At 28.7% G+C, this 22,595-nt stretch overlaps 1 protein-coding gene across 1 annotated transcript; it reads left to right on the top strand.

Annotated features, from left to right (window-relative positions):
- Positions 1-73: 73 nt before the first annotated feature.
- On the top strand, positions 74-8,562 carry Ccm3 (programmed cell death protein 10 Ccm3). Its single transcript, XM_065513790.1, has 5 exons — positions 74-371; positions 505-682; positions 768-900; positions 1,482-1,646; positions 7,511-8,562. The coding sequence occupies exons 1-5, from the start codon at positions 303-305 to the stop codon at positions 7,593-7,595; spliced, it is 630 nt and encodes a 209-aa protein (XP_065369862.1). The 5' UTR covers positions 74-302; the 3' UTR covers positions 7,596-8,562.
- Positions 8,563-22,595: the final 14,033 nt, after the last annotated feature.

The following is a 22,595-nucleotide window of genomic DNA, read 5'->3' as shown; positions in this document are numbered from 1 at the left end:
GTCATTAATGTTTTTGCTTTCACCTTCTGTTTCTCTCTTCTTATTTTTTTCTTGAACTACATTGCATTGTTGGTATTTTTGTAAGGTTTTATTTTTGTGTGAATATTTTTTCTTTCCCATTGGTTCTTCCGTGTTGAAATTTTCTTAATTAATTATATTTTTTTTATTCTATTCAAAGCATATTACGAAAAGCTAATATTATTACAATAAAAAAAACAATTGTTTTATTATACACTGTGGGAATTTGTAAAACAAACAATAAATCTATTTTTCATTAGACATAAAGTTAAAGTAAATGTAAAATGACCATGGGTGAGATGCCAACACCGTCACTTGTCTTGCCCGTAATATTGAGACCCATATTTGCACAGGTAAAGTAACAACATGCAGTAATAAATGAAAATCAATTACTGCCTAAATGTAAAAGTAGTGGACAAATATACAAAATAAATAGGTCATGTTTGGAAGTTGGTAATTAATTTCAAATGAATTTATTAATTTTAGTTGGAGAGAAGAGATGTGGGAGCTGCTCAATCATTGCGTTCGGCAATCTTAAAAACAGAACAAAATAATCCTGGATTTTGTTATGATCTTATAATGGCCATTACACGAAGAGCTGAACTAAATGTCAATCTAAATGAATCGGTCTTAAGATTGCAAGGGAATTTACCAGAATCAGATTGTAAGTTGTAATAAAACATGCAGAGGAATTGTTAGATTTCTATTAATGTCGAATGGTTTTTTTTTGTCTTGCTTTTTTTGTTTAGTAAATGAATATCGACTGACTCGTACCGAAGAACCATTCCAAGAATTGAATCGCAAATCAGTGGCACTCAAAGTAATTTTAAGTCGTATTCCTGATGAAATTCAAGATCGCAAAACATTTTTGGAAACTATAAAGTAAGTTATACCTATCTATTTAATGTATTTTTATAACTATGTTTTAATCGTATCGACTGATTTAGATCTTTAATTTGAGTTATTGGTTTTTATTGTTTAAATTGGTAAAATTTCAAGTTTTGTAATCTTTTCACGTGAGATCCAATCTAAAACCTAATATGTATACATTTTAAAGTTCAAAATCAACTATTCTATTCATAATAAATTTTTAATTTTATAAACATGAAATAAATTTAAAAATAATTTCTGAATATGGCCTACAGTATGTATATTTAATACAAAATTATAAAATTTTGTCCAAATCATGAATTTATAAAATTTAATTTATTTATCTGTGGTCCAAATTATTTTACAAAAAAAAAAAAAATTTTAATGATTGTTTTTGAAATCAGTTAATTTTTAGGAAAATATGATTTCTTTGTTGAAATATACGTTTTTTTAGTTTAATTGTATTTTTTTTGTTTTTTTTTTTAAATAGCGATTTGTATTTTTTGCTTCTTTTTAAAATAATTAAAATTATTGAAAAATTTAATGACATTTTTTTTGTGAAATTTTGTTTCTCACATTTTCTTTGTTTATAGGGAAATTGCCAGCGCTATTAAAAAACTTTTAGATGTTGTAAATGAAATTGGCAATTTCATACCTGGAGTGACTGGCAAACAGGCGGTGGAGCAGCGCAAAAAGGAATTTGTTAAATATTCGAAAAAGTTTAGTACAACACTAAAGGAATACTTTAAAGAAGGACAGTAAGTACAAACAAATTCTTTATACCTATTTTGCCAGTATTGTAGTAATTAAATGTCGAAATATATGATACATACGCTCATTTGCTGCAACAACATCATAACTCAAAATCCGGGTGTTTTCAACTGAGTAATTCAAAATATGCGCCGTTCTTTAGTCTTTCATAAAGTTTTATCAGTTTTAATAAAAGTCAATTATTTTTAGTATGAGAGCGTTTTTTCGTTGTAAACGTCAAAATGAAAATTCATGTTTCCTCGTATATTTGACAAATAAAACTTTGGGTTAAATACAGATTAGAATGATTTTAATATCTACAATCAGGTTTTATTTCTGAAATCGCATGATTTGTTGAAAATTTATTTAATGCTAGGTATACACGTTACGATAAGTCGTACGATAAATCGTATAAGTATGAAATTAGTAACGCGTATCATGTTGTCGTACTAACGAAGTATGAAAATCAAAAATTTTTGATTTTTGTGATATTTTTATTACTTGTCATTTTTTTCAAAGGAAATAGTACGATTTGTAGTAACGTCTATCACAAAATCGTACTTCAACTCATACTACGATTAGTACGAAAAATAGTATCGTGTATACCCAGCATAAGAAATAGTAAAATGTCATAAAACATTCAAAGCAATTTTTCTCGAAACGACTTTTTTTGAATTATGACGTTGTGGCAGCAAATGAGCGATATGTGTTCATTACACAGATATTAATCAGCTGGTTCCAGAACTATGGCCACAGATTATTACAGATATGCAACAAATGACAGTTGCCACAAAAGTTGTCAATGGTTGTGATTTGCAGAGTGAGAGAAAAAATAAAATTTTCAACGAGTTTGAAATATATTTGTTTCTCTTTTCAAACCACAACCATTTTGACATTTTCTTTTGTTATTTTTCTATTGAAACCAGCTGATTCATATCTGTATAATTTGTGACTATGGCAATAGAAAACAAAATAAAATGTCAAATTGGTTGTGGTTTGGAACTGGTCGAACTGGTTGCCTATTGAAAATTTTATTTTTCTCTCGCTCTGGAAACTAAAACCATTGAAAAGTGGTTGTAGAACGTCAAAATAACCATTCGGTATAGTTTGCAGATTTATTTGATTTTACCATAAAAGGTTAAAATACAAATCAATATGATTTATTAATGAAATATACCGTGAGAACAATATGACATGAGCCATTGTTATCATTTTATCTTATCTATTTATTTTTTCTGTTGTTTTAACTTCTTGGGTTTACTTTGTATGTAGAAATTCCTAATTTATGAGACATAGACTTGTTTAACTATTTACAAAATAAATTATCAATAAATATTAAAACAATAATTAACATTATATGGTTTAGGAAATCTTGTGTAAGCGGGATGTTTTGTACTTTGCATGTTGACTTTAATAATGTGTTAAGCAAACAAAAATTACTATAATTTAAGATATGTTTCAATAAAAGGCGGCTAATTACTTAAAAATGTGAATTAAGAAATTTATCGTCTGAAGATTTACTCGCGATAAATTCGTCAGATTATGAAAATGCCGAAATTATCTGAATTATAATTCATTGGGTAGTGTTTAACTAGCCAATTAATTATACTTCTACTATTTCTCTCAAAAGAAAATCTCCGAGATGTTATCTAAGATTAACTATCAGTGATGGAAAATGAAATTTTTAGGGATTATTCATTCCAAATCGAACGGCAGTCGGATATGTCATTTACGATTTGAACGAAAATTACCACAGTTATTCACCCCTATCGGCAATAACATGTGAAACTTTGTTCCCATGAAATATCCAGTTCCCTCGAAGTGAAAATTGCTATCGGGAATATCACGATGAACTTTACATTCACAATAGTTGATTTTGAACGTAACAGCTGTTTATTGTTTACAAAATTCCATCTAAAATTTTCACAACAAGGGGAATTTTTTCAAGTGAACAAAGTTGATGAACGAAAAAAGGAAAAGGGAAAATATTTCATGTGAAATATTGATTCGCGATAGGGTTCATTATGAATTGCAGGTGTTTATCATATCGTAGACCTTTTGACTCGAGTTCAAAGTTAAATACTTGAGTTATATAATTAAAAACCCCGTTTTTGTTTATAACTTCTAAACTAAAAGAGTTTCCAGCTTACATTTTTTTACAAATGGACATTTTTAAAGTTGTGGTTTTTGAGATATGCGATCATATAAAGTTCAAAGTCCCATATCTCAAAACCACTACTTTGAAAATGTCCATTAAGACGTCATATTTTTGGTCCTGGAAGTGTCTCAAGTTAAAAAGTCTACGATTTGATAAATACTTGCAATACATAATAAATGTGGTAAATTTCAGGGTTTCGATATTCAGCTCTAGCAACATATTTCTTACATTTGACTATGCAATAAATATGAAATTATCTCATTTCATCACAATCAGCTAATATAAATATTCATACTGTTCGTTCGTATTACTATTAAAATTGCAATGATAGTCTGCAATTTTTAGTAGCAAACACAATACATTGCATATCCACCAAAATATATGTTCGTGCTTTAGTACCACACACAGTTTTTCTGTCGTGCTAATATTGCACTCCATTCGTTTTATTTTGTTGTGCTGGCAAACTTTTCTAGCAAAAATACACACTTCTGTAGTTGTGCTATAGCACAATTGACATTTCTGCAATTGATGCTATCAGTTGCTGTTCTTGATAAGTGCATAACAACATATCAGTAAACACACCCAATGTACAGTTGGGCAGAATCAAAATTTTTTTGAAATATATCTGGCATTTCTAAACGGCTGATCTGATCAGGATAAAATTTGACGCGGGCATAGCCAAGGAGTATTCGAGTTTAAATTATTGAAATGGGACCTACAAATGCCTCAGGGGCGGCGCTATGGGGGCTCAGAATAGGGTACCTTCGTCATGCAAAATTTTTAAACACGTGCCATTTTTTTGTTTCCCATTCGATTTCAAAGAGTTTTATATTTTTAGAAATCGCTCGCCTATGTCTTGAAAAAATATGCTTGTGTGTGCTATTTATCTCTTATACTTTTCGAGTTATAGGCATTTCAAAATTGAAATTTTAAAATTTTGCCATACCTTGGTCCGCTTTTTTAAAAATATAGGTCGTACTTTTGTACCGAACGGGCTCGATTTTTTTTGTTAGTTAGACAACTAAATTATCAGTAATATACAAAATATTTCAGAGTAATATCGATTATAGATCCAAAAATAAACGATTTTCAATTTAAGAATTCAAAAAATAGTAGATTTTTGCTGTTTTTTGGATGAAAAGGTGACTTAAATCTTTTTTATTAAAAAAAAACTTTCTTTAAGAACATATAACAATTTTATGTTTTTCTGTAAGGTAGCTTTACAGAGAACATTTTGATATAAAAAACATGTCATATTTTTTGAACATGTTGCCCTTTCGTCCTTCGGAATTTGACCTATTTTTTGATAAAAATTTCAACTTTGGGCCACATGTTCTAAAATCCCAAAGTTGGGATCAAAAAACGGAAAGCAGCTTTAGAAACCTTGATTTGTTCCCTATTTATCCCCAAAGTATTTTCCCAGCCCCGAAGGAAATGTAGACCATATGGTTAAAATTGTAAAAAATACCATTTTCGGGATTTTCGCTTAAATTTTTAGGAATTGTGGGATTCCTTTTAACCTTTTGAAAAGTTTTTTTACACTTTGTAATTTGGAATGACAAATTTAAAAAACGTTGAAAATTTCATTGAGTTTTGCTAATAAATAAAGATTTTATTACAGATTACATATTTATTGAGTTTCTAAAACTAAAATTTTTATCAAAATTTTAATAGGATTGCAAATACATATTAGGAACAATTTGATCCACATTTATTCCGAACATTTTTTTTCTTGTTTAGATATTTTAATTTTTGGTCTTACAAAAAAAATGCAAGTCAATATCTCAGTTAGATTCAAAAATATTTACACTAATGAATAATCGTTATTTCGTATTACATACTTGACAATAAAATAACTAGCAGCATCCAAATAGCCAAAAAACAAGAAATATCAATGCAACCATAGCAAAGCAACCAAAGAAATGTAAATTGCTGCCAGAGAAAATTGATAGCACAACAAAACAAAAACGAATGCTGACGCGCAATATTAGTTCGGCAAAAAAGTGTGTATGCTGCTATAGCACGAACATATATTTTGGTTGTTGTGCTACAATAACGAGTTGACAACTGGTTGTATCTGCTACTAGAAATTGCAAACTAACTTTGCAATTTGTATAGTAATATATGAATAGTAACAGCAATTTATATTAGCAGAGTTATACAAAATTATAATAGTAACTATATTTTTAGTATGCAGATTGATAAAAATGTATATTTACTGCAATTGACGGCTAATATAGTAGCAATTGTAAACCCTGGTAAATTTCGATAAAATTGGAAATAGGAAATCCTAAAAGTTTCTGTTTTAAAAATGTTTCAAAATTATGAAAATTGAAAAATACAAATTTTAAAACAATTCATTTGAAAAAAAATGGAAAATTACACTCCGATATTTTTATACTTATAGATAAAAAATAGGGCAAAAATGGAGGATGTCCCGGTTTTTTCCTTATATCTCATCCATTTATTACCCGATTTTGTCGAATTCCCGACGTATTGATGTATGAATCATGTATTTAGGTTATTTGGGGGCTACAGAAATTTGATTTCAACATACAGACGGACATGGCTATATCGACTTCGCTATCTATAACGATCCAGAATATACAGTGACGGACATTACAATAGAATCACTACCAATATTTCAGGAGCAATCATAAGGATTGGTGTGGGCCAGAAAATATAAAAAAGTGGCAAAATGTGTTGTTGGACGAAACGACCATTAATTTAATTGGTAGTGATGATAAGACATGGGTTAGACGTCCAAAAAATGGCAAAAACCAAAAACGTTTAAACATGGTTGGGGAAATATTATTATATGGGGATCCTTTTCTTGGTATTGCGTTGGTCCAATTTATTGGATTAAAGAAAATATGGATAAGCACTTGTATGTAAATATTTTAGAGAATGTTATAAAGCCACATGCAGAATGGAATATGCCCTTAAAATGGCTCTTCCAGCAAGATAATGACCCAAAGCACACGTCAGGTCTTGCCAAAAAATGGTTTTTATATAACAAAATTCATGTTATGGAATGGCCGTCTCAATAACCAGACTTAAATCCTATGGAAAATAGTAAAAGACAAACTTGGACCTGAAAAATTGAAAAACAAGGAAGAACTTTGGTAATATGGAAATATGGTATGCAATTTCCCGATCTACATGCGAAAGTTTGTTAAATTCAATCCCCAAAAGATTTGATGCTGTTATTAGAAATAATTGATATGTATCAAAATATTAAGAAAACAACGAATTCTTATGATGATTTTTTATTTTTAATCATTTTAAGACTGATTGATTCTATTTGAATTGTCTTTAACATAAGAATGTGTTATTTTTTTTATTTTATTTTTTTCTATTTATTGTTTACGTTATAAGCATTAATATATAATGAACAAATTTTAAATTTTGAAATCAAATTTTGTAGTTTTACCCCTTTAATCGAATTCATATGTAGTGATTCTATTGTATTGTCCGTCACTGTACATATCTCAAAAACCGCATTTTTAAATTAAAACAAAATAAACGTATAAATATAAACCACCTTTTTATTTGTTTAGATATTATGAACCAAAATGTTTTATTTTGGAACACAACCCATTATTATCAAACAATATTTAAATACAACATTGACAAAAAGCTTTCGAATGAGTTTTATATTGTAATACCTACATATTATTATAATAAATATTCTTTATTCATCTTATTTTGCAGGCCCAATGCAGTATTTATAAGTGCCCTGTATTTAATACGACAAACCAATCAAATCATGCTGACTGTAAAAAGTAAATGCGAGTAGAAAATTGAAATGCTTAAAATTAGTGGCATTTTTTATTTTATTTTTATTATTATTATTCTTTAATTTTTACTATTAATTACAATTATTATGAAATATAATTTTATTAAATAAATACAAAAATTATAAAACGAAAACACAAACAAAAATCCTTAAGAACATTATAATAGAAATAGTTTAAAACAAAGAAAACAGAAAAAAGAGAGTAGCAAAATAAATAAAAAAACACTTAAAGAATTAAATAAAAACAAAAACCAACACAAATACAAATACAAAGAAAAACAAACAAATACAAATTTAAAGAAAAACAAATTAAATTAACAAATAAAAACTACAGAAAACTTATTTACAATTACAAACAAATAAAATAAAATTACCACAAAGAAAGAAAGAACTATTTATTTTTTATTTTCACAACATAAAAACAATAAATTAATAAAGAAAATAAAAAAAAACAAATTATTTAAAAGTTATTTAACAATTTTTTATGTAGTTTTTAGTATTATTACTAACAAAAATTATATATTACAATTTATTTATAATTGAGATGAAAAAAAACATTAAAAAAATGTAAATATTAATTATTGTCTTTAATTTTGTTGCTCGTTCGTGCGTTTGTTTGTTTGTTTATTTATTTCAATTAATTAAATTTACTAGATGATGTGGAAAAAAGGATGTTTGTAAAAAAACACTTAAAAATTAATGTATTAAAAGAACAAAGTGAATTCCCAAAATTGTAACAGTGCATCATAAATTATGTAAACACTAATTTTATTTGTATTAAATGAAAACTGAAATCAATTCAATTAATAATTATAAAATAGTAATGAAATAAAATAAAATATTTTTCCATTATTTTAATTTTATGTTTGAAATTTAAAACGAGAAAGTAAATGAAAAGTATAAACATACTTACATACTTATGACAAATAAATAAATAAATGTATTTATAACCCATTTTAACTTAAAATTTATTTGTTGTTTTTATTGCAAAATTTGTATGAGTATTTTCAAGGGAAGAGAAGTAAGTGTAAGTATGCTTCGGTTAAATTTAGATATCGTACAAGTGGCAAACGAGTCTCCCTGAGTCCGTATTCATTGATTATTCTGGACTAGAGGATGGCGATTGTCCTTATTTTTAGATAAATACCTAGGATTCGTCTCACAGTCGTAAGCTGTGTAGGTACTAGGGTATTTAATTAATCGGGTTCCTGGTTTTATCGGTTAATCGAGCAAATAATTAATCGGGGTTTAGATTTAATCGGCTAATTTTAAATTATTCGATTAACCGAATAATTTGTATTTTAATTTTATATTGAAAGGAAAAACACGAATTTTGTGTACTTTTATAAGCATTTTGTTATTATTAAAAAAAAACATAAAAAACAAACAAATCATAATTCAATAAAACAATAAATAGGGAATTTTCTGAAAAAAAATATAATTTAAATGCTTTCCTTTGAAACGATTTTTTTTACTTTTTAATAAAACTTGACTTGACAAAACTCTCTCACTGATTGTAGAAATCGAAAGTTAGTCATGATAAAGAATATCCAATTTCTCAGTTATGTTTTAAGTTTTCTCTAAGCATATAAAATCCTCCATCATACCATTGGAGTTCTTTTCGGATTTTTTTAGATTTTGAATACTTTATTAGTTACGTCAAGTTCTGATAAAAGACTCGTTTCAGTAATGTCGTCAGTTTCGTCTAATACATGTCGCCTCGGACTCATTAGGACAAAGTTCATCATAGAAACATTCTAGAAAAAAGGTCATTTCCAAATTCCTTAGTTTCAGTTTTCGTAAAATACTTCAAAAAAACTATTGCCAGAAGGAAATGTTCGAGTTAAGAAATAAAATTTGTGTGTTTTAAACCATATTTCTATACAAAGTGCAAAAAAATGAAATTTCGGTTTCACCGATTAACGGTTAATCGATTGAATACCCTAGTATGTACTGGTCAGCCGGAGAGATGGCAAGAGGTCAAAATAAACAGTAATAGTTCCCGAACCAGTGTACACAGGTCTGGCGAGCCACTTTTTTTGGCCAAAACTAAAATATTCACTTAAAAATATTCTACAAGCATGTTTCTACAGTTATTATATGATAAATTAAATCTTCTTAAGGATTTGGGTACAATGTTCCAAATCCTTGTAGTTCGAACTTGAAATGATCTCTCATAAATTGAACTGTTAATTCGAGGATAAATTATTTGTGGATTCCTTAAAGATTTCGAAAATTCAAAAAGTCTTACCAACAACATGTGATCTAATTTTAAGATTATAAACAAATCGTATAATTCTATTGAATAGAAGATTAAACCTACGCATCAAAACACCACAAAACCCAGTAAAAACTTCAGCACAATACAACATGTTAGACATCAATAACCCCCTGTCTATACTTGACAAATATTTATCATAACAATTAATGACTTTTGTTGTCAAGACAAAGTTGTCTAAGCAAAAGCACTAACATTTTGTCATAACTAGAGATGCTAATCGGGACTGATTTTTGAAAATCCCGGTTATCGAAAATCCCGAAAATTATAAGAAATAAACGTACATAATTATGTCTTTACAATTGAAAGTAATTTTTTTATTTAGCAATTAATTTTTATTAGACACTAAAAAGCATACTATTGCATCTATGGTTTCGTCTGCCATTCTGGAACGAATTTTGTTTTCGACATATGCTGCTGCCGAAAAACATCTTTCATATTGGCAAAACCGTTTGCAAATACTTACAACAAATCTGCAAGTATTTTTCTCTTGTTCCTTCAGAAATAAAGTGATATATTTCTTTTGCAAGTTGCAAATCTACATTATAACTTGGTTTCGTTATTGTTATTTGGGTTTTTTACATTTATTAATAATAGCCTTTGAGCAATCGAAATATTTTCATTTTGTTCGAGCTCCTCATCTGAGATAAAATCAATTTCGTTTGAAGAGGATTTAAATTGAGTTTTGTTAGATAACTTACAAAAAAATGTGAAGAATTGATTTTCCAGAGCCCCACTCTAGGAAAACCAAAAATACCGCTTCCTTTATTAACTATATTGTAGCAGGAGTTACAACTTTGCTGAACATCGATTTGCGATATTCGGTCATGTAGAATGTCAAAATGCATAAAATAGGCACACAAAAATGACAATTTCACCTATTTATTTATGGAAAACGGGATTTGGAAAATCCCGAAAATCCCGGGATTTAAAAAATCCCGGGCTTCGGGGTTTAAGAAATCCCGAAAACCCCGGATTCCCCGTTTGGCATCTCTAGTCATAACGAAGCAATAATACTAATAAATGGGGACTATACCTGATAATTTTGTATCTTGACAACCATTTTGACGTTTATCATGATACAAATTTATCAGGTATAGACAGGGGGTAATGCACGAGCAGCGCTGCCAACTTTGACGATTTATCGTCATTTTGACGATTTTTTAAGTCAAATTTATTAAAATGACGATTGACGATTTTTCATTTTTCCCGCGAACAAAAATGATTTTTTAAAGCAAAACATATGATAACCTTTTTTCCTAAAATTCAAATTTTGTAAGTCCCCTTTTGCAATGTACAAATTGAATGGCAGACAGCGTCCAATTTTATATTGAATTGGTTTCACAAATTTTAAAACGTTTTGATTTTGGCGATAAACTTTTAGAAGGATTAACTCCATTGAACAAAAAAATTATTCAATTTGTCAATTGGCCAAACTTATTCCAAATTTATTAAATGGAAAAGAATATCAAGAACTTGATAATGAAGTTCGAGAATTACGTAATATGTAATTCACCGAACTTGAAACATTGGAAAAATGTTTCTAATTTAAAGAGAGTCAATACTGCAAAGGCCTTCCGAATTTTAACACAATTTGTTTCGAGTTTAATGGCACTACCACATTCGTCTTTGAAAACTTTGAAACTTTGAAAGAATTTTTAATACTGTAAATTTAAATAAAACAAAAATCAGAAATGCTTTGGATTCTTCAACATTACAAGGAATATTGTTTTCAAAAGATTATCTTAAGTTAAATAATTCTCAGTGTTTTAATATAGCAATTAAAAATGACTTTTTAAAAAAATATCACACAGAAATCTACCAGAGTAAAGTAATACCAAAATTAAATTAATTTTTTTTTTTATTAAATAATAACTTTATTTACATATAAATAAAATAAAAATATTTAAAAATCTTGACGATTTTTTTTTTGTAAATTGACGATTTCTCCAAAAAAAAGTTGGCAGCACTGCGCACGAGTAACATTGTTTCTAACATATAAAGGTAAGTACAGATTCAAAGAATATAATCTGCGAAGTTTAAAATTTATTCTGTTACATAACCAATCAACATGTTTTTCAAAACTAAGACCCAGCAGTTCTAGGAGACTAGTCATTTACAAGCGTCAGTTACCTTACTAGCTTTGTAACTGGTTACTTGATCAGCTACTTGACTAGTTATTTTAGCACGTGCATGTCCTTTTGATTACAATGTGACTATCTGATAGCTGATCGAAAGTAGTCAACGCTTGTGGGTAAAATAAAGTGCAGTACAAAAAAAAGTTTGAAGTGACTTCACCATTGGTTACTAAGAGACACTAAAGTGACTATTGACTTCATGCTATGTTACATGGGATATCAGTATACTTAAGCAAAAATAAAAATAAACTGTATGAGAATTATATCAATACAATAAACTGGATACAAATTTATACTAATAGGAATACATATTACATATTAACTTATTCTTTAAATTTATTTTGATTTCAAAGTTACAGCGAAAATTATATTTTTCCGAAAAACAAAAAACGCCTAATACGTTAAAAAAAATTTTTTCCATTTTTTTTAAAGTTGTGTTTTTATGTATTTATGATATTCATTACAAAAATTTATAATATTCTTTTTTGTGAATTTTTTGAATAAAATTTTACATTTATAAAATTTTGTGAAAAACAAAATTTTAAATTTAAATTAAATTTATACTAATATAAATACATATCGCACTCAACAATACTGTATTAACTCAAAATTTTAAAATGTTCAGTAGAGGCCAAAACCATAGGGTAACATAGAGACGAGACGCAATTGTCAAAAACCTAAGTCTGTTGTCAAAAACCTATCTCTTGCAACAACAAAATACATGTTAGTCAATGTATTTTGTTGTTGTATTAGACATTAGTTTTGTTGTATTTTTGTTTGACAAATCGGAGTGTCTCGTCTCTATGTATACAGTGAGTGTCACTCAAAATCGTACAACATATATTTTTTTAAATATAAAATTATACAGGCAATAATAGGTGATTATATAAAAAATTAAAAGTCATTTTATTAATTGGAACAAAAAATATGTATTTCAACAAAAACGTTAACAAAACCTCAATTCGTTAAAAAATATTGATGAAAATTAAAGAACATCACAAAATTCATATTTCACTTAAATTCGTACAATTATATTAAATTATAATTAAAACTTTAAAAATTAAAAAAAATGTTAATCTATATATATAAAAGAGTAACGTTACTGACTGACTGACTGACTGATTCATCATCGCACAGCCCAAACGGCTGAAGGTAGAATCACGAAATTTTAACTGTGGGTTCCTCCCTCCCCAAAACGATCCGATAAGAAGGGATTTTTGGAAATTCGAACGTTTAGGGGGTAAAAAAGGGTAAAAACGGGTAAATTCGGTAACCTTATATCTTCAAAACTAATAAAGATATAAAAAAACTTAAAATAGCATGTTACTCCATTTAAAAAATAAGCTGACAGGTGTTTCGTACTTTTTGGAAATTCGAAACTTTTAGGGGAGAAAACGGGTAAAAACTGTATTTAGGTACTTTTTTTGCACCCTATGTATCTTTTAAACCAATAAACATAGAAACAAATTTTAAATCGTATTCTATAACTAACAAAAAATAAAAAATATAAGTTTGGTACTTTTTGGAAATTCGAACCTTTAAGGGATAAAAATTGTGTTAATTTTTGGTACTTTTTCATAAAATATGTTTTTCTATAATTTGACATAGACATACGAATATTTTATTATGAGCTCCCACCACGTTACAGAAATTTATTTCTATAAAATTGTACCACCTCAATGGGGATAAAAAAGGTACCAAAAAGGGGATAAAATCGGGAAAATACATTATATTTGAAATTATTAAGCCAATTTTGATAATTAACTAACAGGGTGTTATTTGGAACTCGAGTGAATAGGTGTATATTGGGCCAAATCCGGGTAAACAGTTTGGTACTTTTTTTAAAACATATTTCTTCTTGGGCACATTAACACAGATTTTAATATTTTGATACATGCCTGTAGCATAAACAATTTTGGCAAAATGGAATATTTTTAAATTTCAAACTTGAGGGGTGTTCAAGTAAGAAAAGGGAAATTGGTACTTTTCTCCTAATGGTACTTTTTTAAAATTTAAATTATTTCAGTTATCGACATTAAAGTTAGCTGATATGTATCTGAGTGAAGTTAGTGTTAGGAATAGGGGATAATATTTAGGTACCAAAATGTGTGAACTGTACTATAGGTACTTTTTTGTTCATCTAATGGTACTTTTTTGAAATTTCTATAATAGTGGACTTAGAAACATGAAATTAAACATATATGGTCCTAAGTGAGTGAGAATTCTAGGGGGAGACTTTTTGGTACTTTTTCTTTATTGGAATGGTACTTTTTGTAATTTCTTCACCAATGAACCTAGAAACATGAAATAAAGCTTATATATAAACCGAGTGAGTGGGAAACCACAAGTGTGGGTTTTTTGGTACTTTTTCTATATTCTAATGGTACTTTTTTGAATTTTCTATAACTATGGACTTAGAAACATGAAATTAAGCATATATGGTCATAAGTGAGTGAGAATTCTAGGGGGAGACTTTTTGGTACTTTTTCTTTATTCTAATGGTACTTTTTTGAATTTTCTATAACTATGGACTTAGAAACATGAAATTAAACATATATGGTCCTAAGTAAGTGATAATTCTAGGGGGAGACTTTTTGGTACTTTTTCTTTATTCGATTGGTACTTTTTGTAATTTCTTCACCAATGAACCTAGAAACATGAAATAAAGCTTATATGGAACCGAGTGAGTGGGAAACTACAAGTGGGTGCTTTTTGGTCCTTTTTGTATATTCTAATGGTACTTTTTTGAATTTTCTTTAACAATGGACTTAGAGACATGAAATTAAGCATATATGGTCCTAAGTGAGTGAGAATTCTAGGGGGAGACTTTTTGGTACTTTTTCTTTATTCGAATGGTACTTTTTGTAATTTCTTCACCAATGAACCTAAAAACATGAAATTAAGACCGGAGTGAGTGGGAATCTACAAGTGACTGCTTTTTGGTACTTTTTCTATATTCGAATGGTACTTTTTGAATTTTCTGTAATAATGGACATAGAAATATGAAGTTAAGCATATATGGTCCTAAGTGAGTGAGAATTCTAGGGGGAGACTTTTTGGTACTTTTTGTTTATTCTAATAGTACTTTTTTGAATTTTCTATAACAATGAACTTAGAAACATGAAATTAAGCATATATGGTCCTAAGTAAGTGAGAATTCTATGGGGAGACTTTGTGGTCCTTTTTCTTTATTCGATTGGTACTTTTTGTAATTTCTTCACCAATGAACCTAGAAACATGAAATAAAGCTTATATGGAACCGAGTGAGTGGGAAACTACAAGTGGGTGCTTTTTGGTACTTTTTCTATATTCTAATGGTACTTTTTGAATTTTCTATAATATAATGGACCTAGAAATATGAAATTAAGCGTATATGGTCCTAAGTGATTGAAAATTCAAGCGGATACTTCATGGTACTTTTTGTTTATTCTAATGATACTTTTTTTAATTTTCTATAGCAATGACTTAAAAACATGAAATTAAGCATACATGGTCCTAAGTGAGTTAGAATTCTAGGGGGCCACTTTTTGGTACTTTTTCTTTATTCGAATGGTACTTTTTGTAATTTCTTCACCAATGAACCTAGAATCATGAAATAAAGCTTATATGAACCCGAGTGACTGGAAAACCACAAGTGTATACTTTTTAGTACTTTTTCTATATTCTAATGGTACTTTTTGAATTTTCTATAATATAATGGACCTAGAAATATGAAATTAAGCGTATATGGTCCTAAGTGATTGAAAATTCAAGCGGATACCTCATGGTACCTTTTGTTTATTCTAATGGTACTTTTTTTAATTTTCTATAGCAATGGACTTAAAAACATGAAATTAAGCATACTACATGGTCCTAAGTGAGTTAGAATTCTAGGGGAGACTTTTTGGTACTTTTTCTTTATTCGAATGGTACTTTTTGTAATTTCTTCACCAATGAACCTTGAAATATGAAATAAAGGTTATATGGACCAGAGTGAGTGGGAATCCGCAAGTGGCTGCTTTTTGGTACTTTTTCTATATTCTAATGGTACTTTTTGAATTTTCTACAACATAATGGACCTAGAAATATGAAATTGAGCGTATATGGTCCTAAGTGATTGAAAATTCAAGCGGATACCTCATGGTACCTTTTGTTTATTCTAATGGTACTTTTTTTTAATTTTCTATAGCAATGGACTTAAAAACATGAAATTAAGCATACTACATGGTCCTAAGTGAGTTAGAATTCTAGGGGAGACTTTTTGGTACTTTTTCTTTATTCGAATGGTACTTTTTGTAATTTCTACACCAATGAACCTAAAGCCATGAAATTAAGCTTATATGGACCCGAGTGAGTGGGAAACCAGATTTTTGGTACTTTTAATATATTCTAATGGTACTTTTTTGAATTTCCTATAATAATGGACCTAGAGTTTCCAAAAAATCGAAGAATTTCAAAACCGCGGTTTCGGTTTTAAAAAATTAAAAACCGATCGGTTTCGGTTTTGTGATAATTTATTAAATCTTAAGTATTATAGAAACAAAATTAGTTAGTAATATAGGAAATGATATACAAATCTAAAATTCAAACTTGACGGGTTACGGTTTAGTGAATGCGAATTTAAAAGTGATAATCAATGGTACTATTTCCTTATTGCAATGGTACTTTTTGAATATTTTATAATAATAAACATAAAAATTTAAAATTTGGAACACATTTTGCATTTTCTATAATAATGAACCCAGAAATATGAAATTAGACATTTACAATTAGATTCACAAACGGACACTTAATAGTACTATTTCTTTCTTCTAATTGGGGTGGCGAAGCGCACCGGGTCTGCTAGTATTAAATAATCCTAATACTTTGTAGGGTATCATTTGCTATTTTTTAGTGCCTTTACGATTTTAAAGGAACGTTGATATTCTGGGCACTGACAGTCTTACCCAATTTTTTTAGTTGTGGATAAGGGCAATTAAAATTATACCCAATTTTCTGATAGGTAATAGCACACACAATATAAAAATAGCATTTTAAAATATTTCCAAAACATCAACTTTCTAAAACTAATGAATACGATGGTGTACGATTTTAAGTGACATTCACTGTAATTCTCTATGTCAAAAACTGTTTGTGATTACATTTTAAGAGAATTTGAAATTCCGAATACATCATATTAAGCAAATTCCATTTGAAAATATCTTTACAGTGTTTTTCTTTAAAATGTTTGCAATTATTGCAAAATAAATCTATTTTTTGAGTTAATACCATTTTTCTGAAACTTCTCGATATTTTTTTGTATTATTTTATCAACAAAACAGTATCAACTCAAAATACAACTAAATTTAAATAAAACAATTTGATTATTTTTAACTTGAATAAAGGCTCAATTCAAAATAATACATTTTTTATGAAATATACGATGTATTTCTATTTTAATTTTTGTACTAACTCAAAATACATAATACCTTTTTGTTGATACAAGGTAGTCACTAATTATCACGAAAATGGTCTCAAATGTGGTTTTCGAGATGAAAGAGTAATCGGAATACGTTGAAATTTTTACAGTAGATAGATATTGATGTTGTTAGTTGATTTCTTGCAAAAAGTGAATTTTTAAAAATTTTTATTATTGTATATTCCATTCCAAAGTTACAGCATAAATTGTGAGCTAAGGTCTTTTTTCCAAAAAACAACAATGTGCTTAAAGGGTTAAAATAAAATTTACTTTAACCTTTTTTTCTAAAATGCTGTGTTTTTATGTGCTTATAATAACTCATCAATAAAAAATATTATATTTTCAAACTACGGCTTCTATGAATTAATCGCCACTTTGGGTACCATCGAACCCACTGTGCAACGGGTTAATAATGAGAATCCAAATCAGCGAATAAAATAGAAACTAAAGAGGATCAACTAAAAACGAAATGAAAAAAACTGCAACTAAACAAACACATGCCGATACAAAAAAACTAAATAAACCAATCTACAATTCAATAAGAACTAAGCCATCCCAAGAAAAAAATAGAAAATATTTACAGCTTACCATAAAACCAACAAATAACTTCAACAATCTGCTCCAAGGAAAATAGAAACCAGCTAAAACATCTTCATCTAACCATGCAACCTACAAAAAGTCTGGCCATTATCCACTAAAGAAAATAGAAGCAGTTTATGTGTAACAATCAGCCTCCCCAACCAGTCCTAGCAAGAAGGAAGTGTAGTTTAAAATAAACTTTATAATATAATTAGAATTTTAGTTACTTAATTTAAATTTGTAGAAAAAGGAAGGGGACCCTTTTCAATTTTAGCTCAATAAATTGTTTATTATTAAACTAGCTGATCCAGTGCGCTTCGCCACCCCAATTAGAATAAATAAATAAATAGTACTATTAAGTCTCCCTTTGTGCATCTAATTGTAAATGTCTAATTTCATTATTATAGAAAATGCAAAAGAAAGTTATCACTAAAGTCAACTTTTGTGAATTCAAATTCATTCAGAATGGTGTGTGCCTAATTTAAAATTTTTAGGTTTATTATTATAAAATATTCAAAAAGTACCATTGCAATAAAGAAATAGTACCTTTTATTATCACTTTTGAATTCGCGTTCACTAAACCATAACCCGTCATGTTTGAATTTTAAATTTGTATAGGATTTCCAATATTATAAACAAATTTTGATTCTATAACACTTAATATTTAATAAATTATCACAAAACCGAAAAAACCCGAAACCGATCGGTTTTAATATAGAAATATGAAACAGCCTAATTTTATATTTCTATGTCCATTATTACAAAAAATACAAAAAGTACCAAAAAGCCCCCACTTGTGGTTTCCCACTCACTCGGGTCCATATAAGCTTAATTGTATGTTTTTAGGTTCATTGGCGAAGAAATTACAAAAAGTACTATTCGAATAAAGAAAAAGTACCAAAAAGTCTCCCCTTGAATTCTCATTCACTTAGGACCATATATGCATAATTTCATGTTTTTAATTTCATTGTTATAGAAAATTAAAAAAAGTACCATTAGAATAAACAAAAAGTACCAAAAAGCACCCACTTGTAGTTTCCCACTCACTCGGGTCCATATAACCTTTATTTCATGTTTCTAGGTTCATTGGTGAAGAAATTACAAAAAGTACCATTCGAATAAAGAAAAAGTACCAAAAAGTCTCCCCCTAGAATTCTCACTCACTTAGGACCATATATGCTTAATTTCATGTTTCTAAGCCCATTGTTATAGAAATTTCAAGAAAGTACCATTAGAAGAACAAAAAAGTACCTATAGTTCAGTTCTCACATTTTGGTACCTAAATATTATCCCCTATTCGTAACACTAACTTCACTCAGATGCATATCAGCTAACTTTAATGTCGATAAGTGAAATAATTTAAAACAGTACCATTAGGAGAAAAGTACCAATTTCCCTTTTTCTCCTTGAACACCCCTAAAGCATGAAATTTAAAAATATTTAATTTTGTCAAAATTGTTTATGCTACGGACATGTCTCAAACGATTGAAATCTGTGTAAATGTGCCCAAGAAAAAATATGTTTTAAAAAAATTACCAAACTGTTTACCCGGATTTGGCCTATTATTCACTCGAGTTCCAAATAACACTCTGTTAGTTAATTTTTGTATGAATCCAGGAGCCAATGTTAAAACAATTATCAAAATTGGCTTAATAATTTCAAATTTATTTTCTCAATTTTATCCCCTTTTTGGTACCTTTTTTATCCCCATTGCGGTGGTAAAATTTTATTCAAATAAAAATCTGCATCGTGGTGGGAGTTCATAATAAAATATTTGTATGTCTATGTCAAATTCTAGAAAAACATATTTTAGGAAAAAGTACCAAAAATAAACACAATTTTTATCCCTTTAGGGTTCGAATTTCCAAAAAGTACCAAACTTATATTTTTTATTTTTTGATAAGTAAAGAATATGATTTAAAATTTGTTCTATGTTTATTGGTTTAAAAGATACAAAGGGTGCCAAAAAAGTACAAAAATACAGTTTTTACCCGTTTTCTCCCCTAAAAGGTTCTAATTTCGAAAAAGTACGAAACACCTGTCAGCTTATTTTTTAATTGGAGTAACATGCAATTTTAAGTTTTTTGGTATCTTTATTAGTTTTGAAGATATAAGGTTACCGAATCTACCCGTTTTATCATTTTTTACCCCCTAAACGTTCGAATTTCCAAAAATCCCTTCTTATCGGATCGTTTTGGGGAGGGAGGAACCCACAGTTAAAATTTCATGATTCTAGCTTCAGTTGTTTGGGCTGTGCGATGATGAATCAGTCAGTCAGTCAGTAACGTTACTCTTTTATATATGTAGATATACAGTGGTGGCCACCAATTTAAGACAAATACTTGAATTTTTTTCATCAACTGAATTTTAAGTGCGATAGAGCCAAAATAAAAGGACCTCTAAGGGTATGAAATTTATTATTAATGTTTCTAGTTTCTGAAAAATGTTTGGAAAAATCGGTAAAACATGTATGGGCAAAGATATGTGGAAATACGTTGACCCACCTCAGCGAACATCCGCTGTTAATAACATGATATGAGCGAAACTAATGGAACTAAAAATACGAAATTTGGTCCGAATATTTTATAATAATAAAAATATAATGATATAAATGTGAGAAAATATGTTTATTTAAAAAAATTTTTTTGGTCTAGTTTTAGAAAAATTTTATGTGTTCGTGGTGAATATGTATGAATAGACACAGTCGAAAAAAACACACTTGTGTGTTAAAACAGTCCTCATGCATACATATTTGTGTAAATATTTGAAAAATAATTGACAATCACGTGGCATTTAGCAAACAAATTTTGTCTTAAATTCCTGGCCACCACTGTAGATTAATTATTTAGTTTAGTTAGTTACTATAAAGTTTACTAACCCAAAGTAACACGAAGTCTGGTTATATGTTATACTGACAGTTCATACAAAAATAATTTTAACCGACAGTATAACTATTAGTTAATGAATAACCAGACTTCGTGTTAATGGGGGTAAAAATTTAAATTTTGAAAGGGATATTCTGATGTAGATACCATTTAAAATCCTACTTGGCTCAGATTTTTTGTACTTATTAAGTTATGGCAACTTAATAAATGTTGCCAAAAGAAAAGACTAAGATGGAAATTGTTTAAATTCCTAGTAAGAATAAGATAACAAAAAATAGAAAAAAATTCCAAATTTCAGATGGACACTGCAGTTTTTCATCAAGATCCGGAGGCCTTCGTGAACTTCGACCACATTATTGGTGAGTGTATCTATTCTCTATTAAAACGGCTTTTACATTTCTTAAAACCAATCCAAATGTGGGGAAAGGCCAGTAATTCTAGTATTGAACTTATACATGTTCTAGATGTAGCCAAATTGAAATAAACTATCCTAATGGAAATGTCTGGAAAAGAATCACCATTTTATTTAATAGCTACTTCAGTATAATAGAAAAAAGAGAAAACACAAGATATTTAAAGGGAATGGGAGGAATAATAGCTTTAATGCAAAATTGTTTTGAAAACATGCGCCACTTGAGAATTCAATACACAAAACAATACGATCAATATGAAAAAAATAAAAAAAGGAAATAAATTCAGACAAACTAGTTTTAATGTTTTTAGTCTCAACATTTAGTCCTCTTATCCTGAATTTCAAGAACTGTTTAATGGATTTCCTGTAAAATTAAAGAGTAGACCTACATGTATATAATGGCAAATATATTAGAAGAATAACAGTGTCCAAAGAAATTACAACGTAACGGAGGGAGAGTGCTTAGTTGCGGTAGAAGCCATAAATCGCATTCGCTGTTATTTAGAATTGCAGGAATTCGAAGTGGTTACGAACCATTCGAGTCTTTTTTGCCTCCTGTGACAATCAGTTTTGAAAGGAAGACTGATCGATGGGTATTTAGGCCCTAATTTTGTAAATCACGTCACCTAAGTGATATTTATATGGAAAGCAAAAACAAAATTTCAAAAATTTTAAAAATTTGTTTTTGTTTTATATACAAAATTTTCAAATTATGAAAGGCAAATCAACGTTTGAATTTTGGTGCGTTTGTTCTGTTAAAAATTTGTATATAAAACAAAAACAAATTTTTAAAATTTTTGAAATTTTGTTTTTGCTTTCCATATAAATATCACTTTGTGAAGTGATTTACAAAATTAGGGCCTTAAACTTCAAGCGTTTAATTTTAATTTAAGTCACCGAAAAGGCAAATAACATATAGTTCCAGACGCTTTGACCCAATGTTTCAATGGTGAAGTATCTGAACTCAATCTTATGGGACCAGAAATAGATCTACTAGATTCATCACATTTTATGGATCAGGATTACAAAAACCTAAAGTAGAAGATAACAGCCGAACAAAGTAAATATCCCGATATCAATGGTTAAAACAATACACTTAATTAGAAGAATATTCTATTGGCCAGGTTTGGTAAAAGACGTTTGGCAATGTGTAGGAAAGTGTGACGTATGTAAGGTTTTTATCCCGGGAATTCCCGGGAATTTTACCAATTTTTCACTACCCAATTTTTGTAATTGTGACTTCTCTTCAAAAATGTATAAATAATTAAATT

The sequence above is a fragment of the Calliphora vicina genome, chromosome 1 (genome assembly GCF_958450345.1).
Source record: "Calliphora vicina chromosome 1, idCalVici1.1, whole genome shotgun sequence".
In the NCBI taxonomy this organism is placed as follows: domain Eukaryota; kingdom Metazoa; phylum Arthropoda; class Insecta; order Diptera; family Calliphoridae; genus Calliphora; species Calliphora vicina.
The sequence above is the reverse complement of the archived record's forward strand: the minus strand, read 5'-3'. Positions and strand labels throughout refer to the sequence as shown.

What these genes read in the sequence shown, in the direction of transcription:
- Ccm3 (XM_065513790.1), top strand. Translation starts at nt 303, where the DNA reads ATGACCATGGGTGAGATGCCAACACCGTCACTTGTCTTGCCCGTAATA. An exon ending in GAATTTACCAGAATCAGATT is followed by an intron (nt 683 to 767) that starts GTAAGTTGTAAT and finishes TTTTTTGTTTAG; the next exon opens with TAAATGAATATCGACTGACT. An exon ending in GAATACTTTAAAGAAGGACA is followed by an intron (nt 1,647 to 7,510) that starts GTAAGTACAAAC and finishes CTTATTTTGCAG; the next exon opens with GCCCAATGCAGTATTTATAA.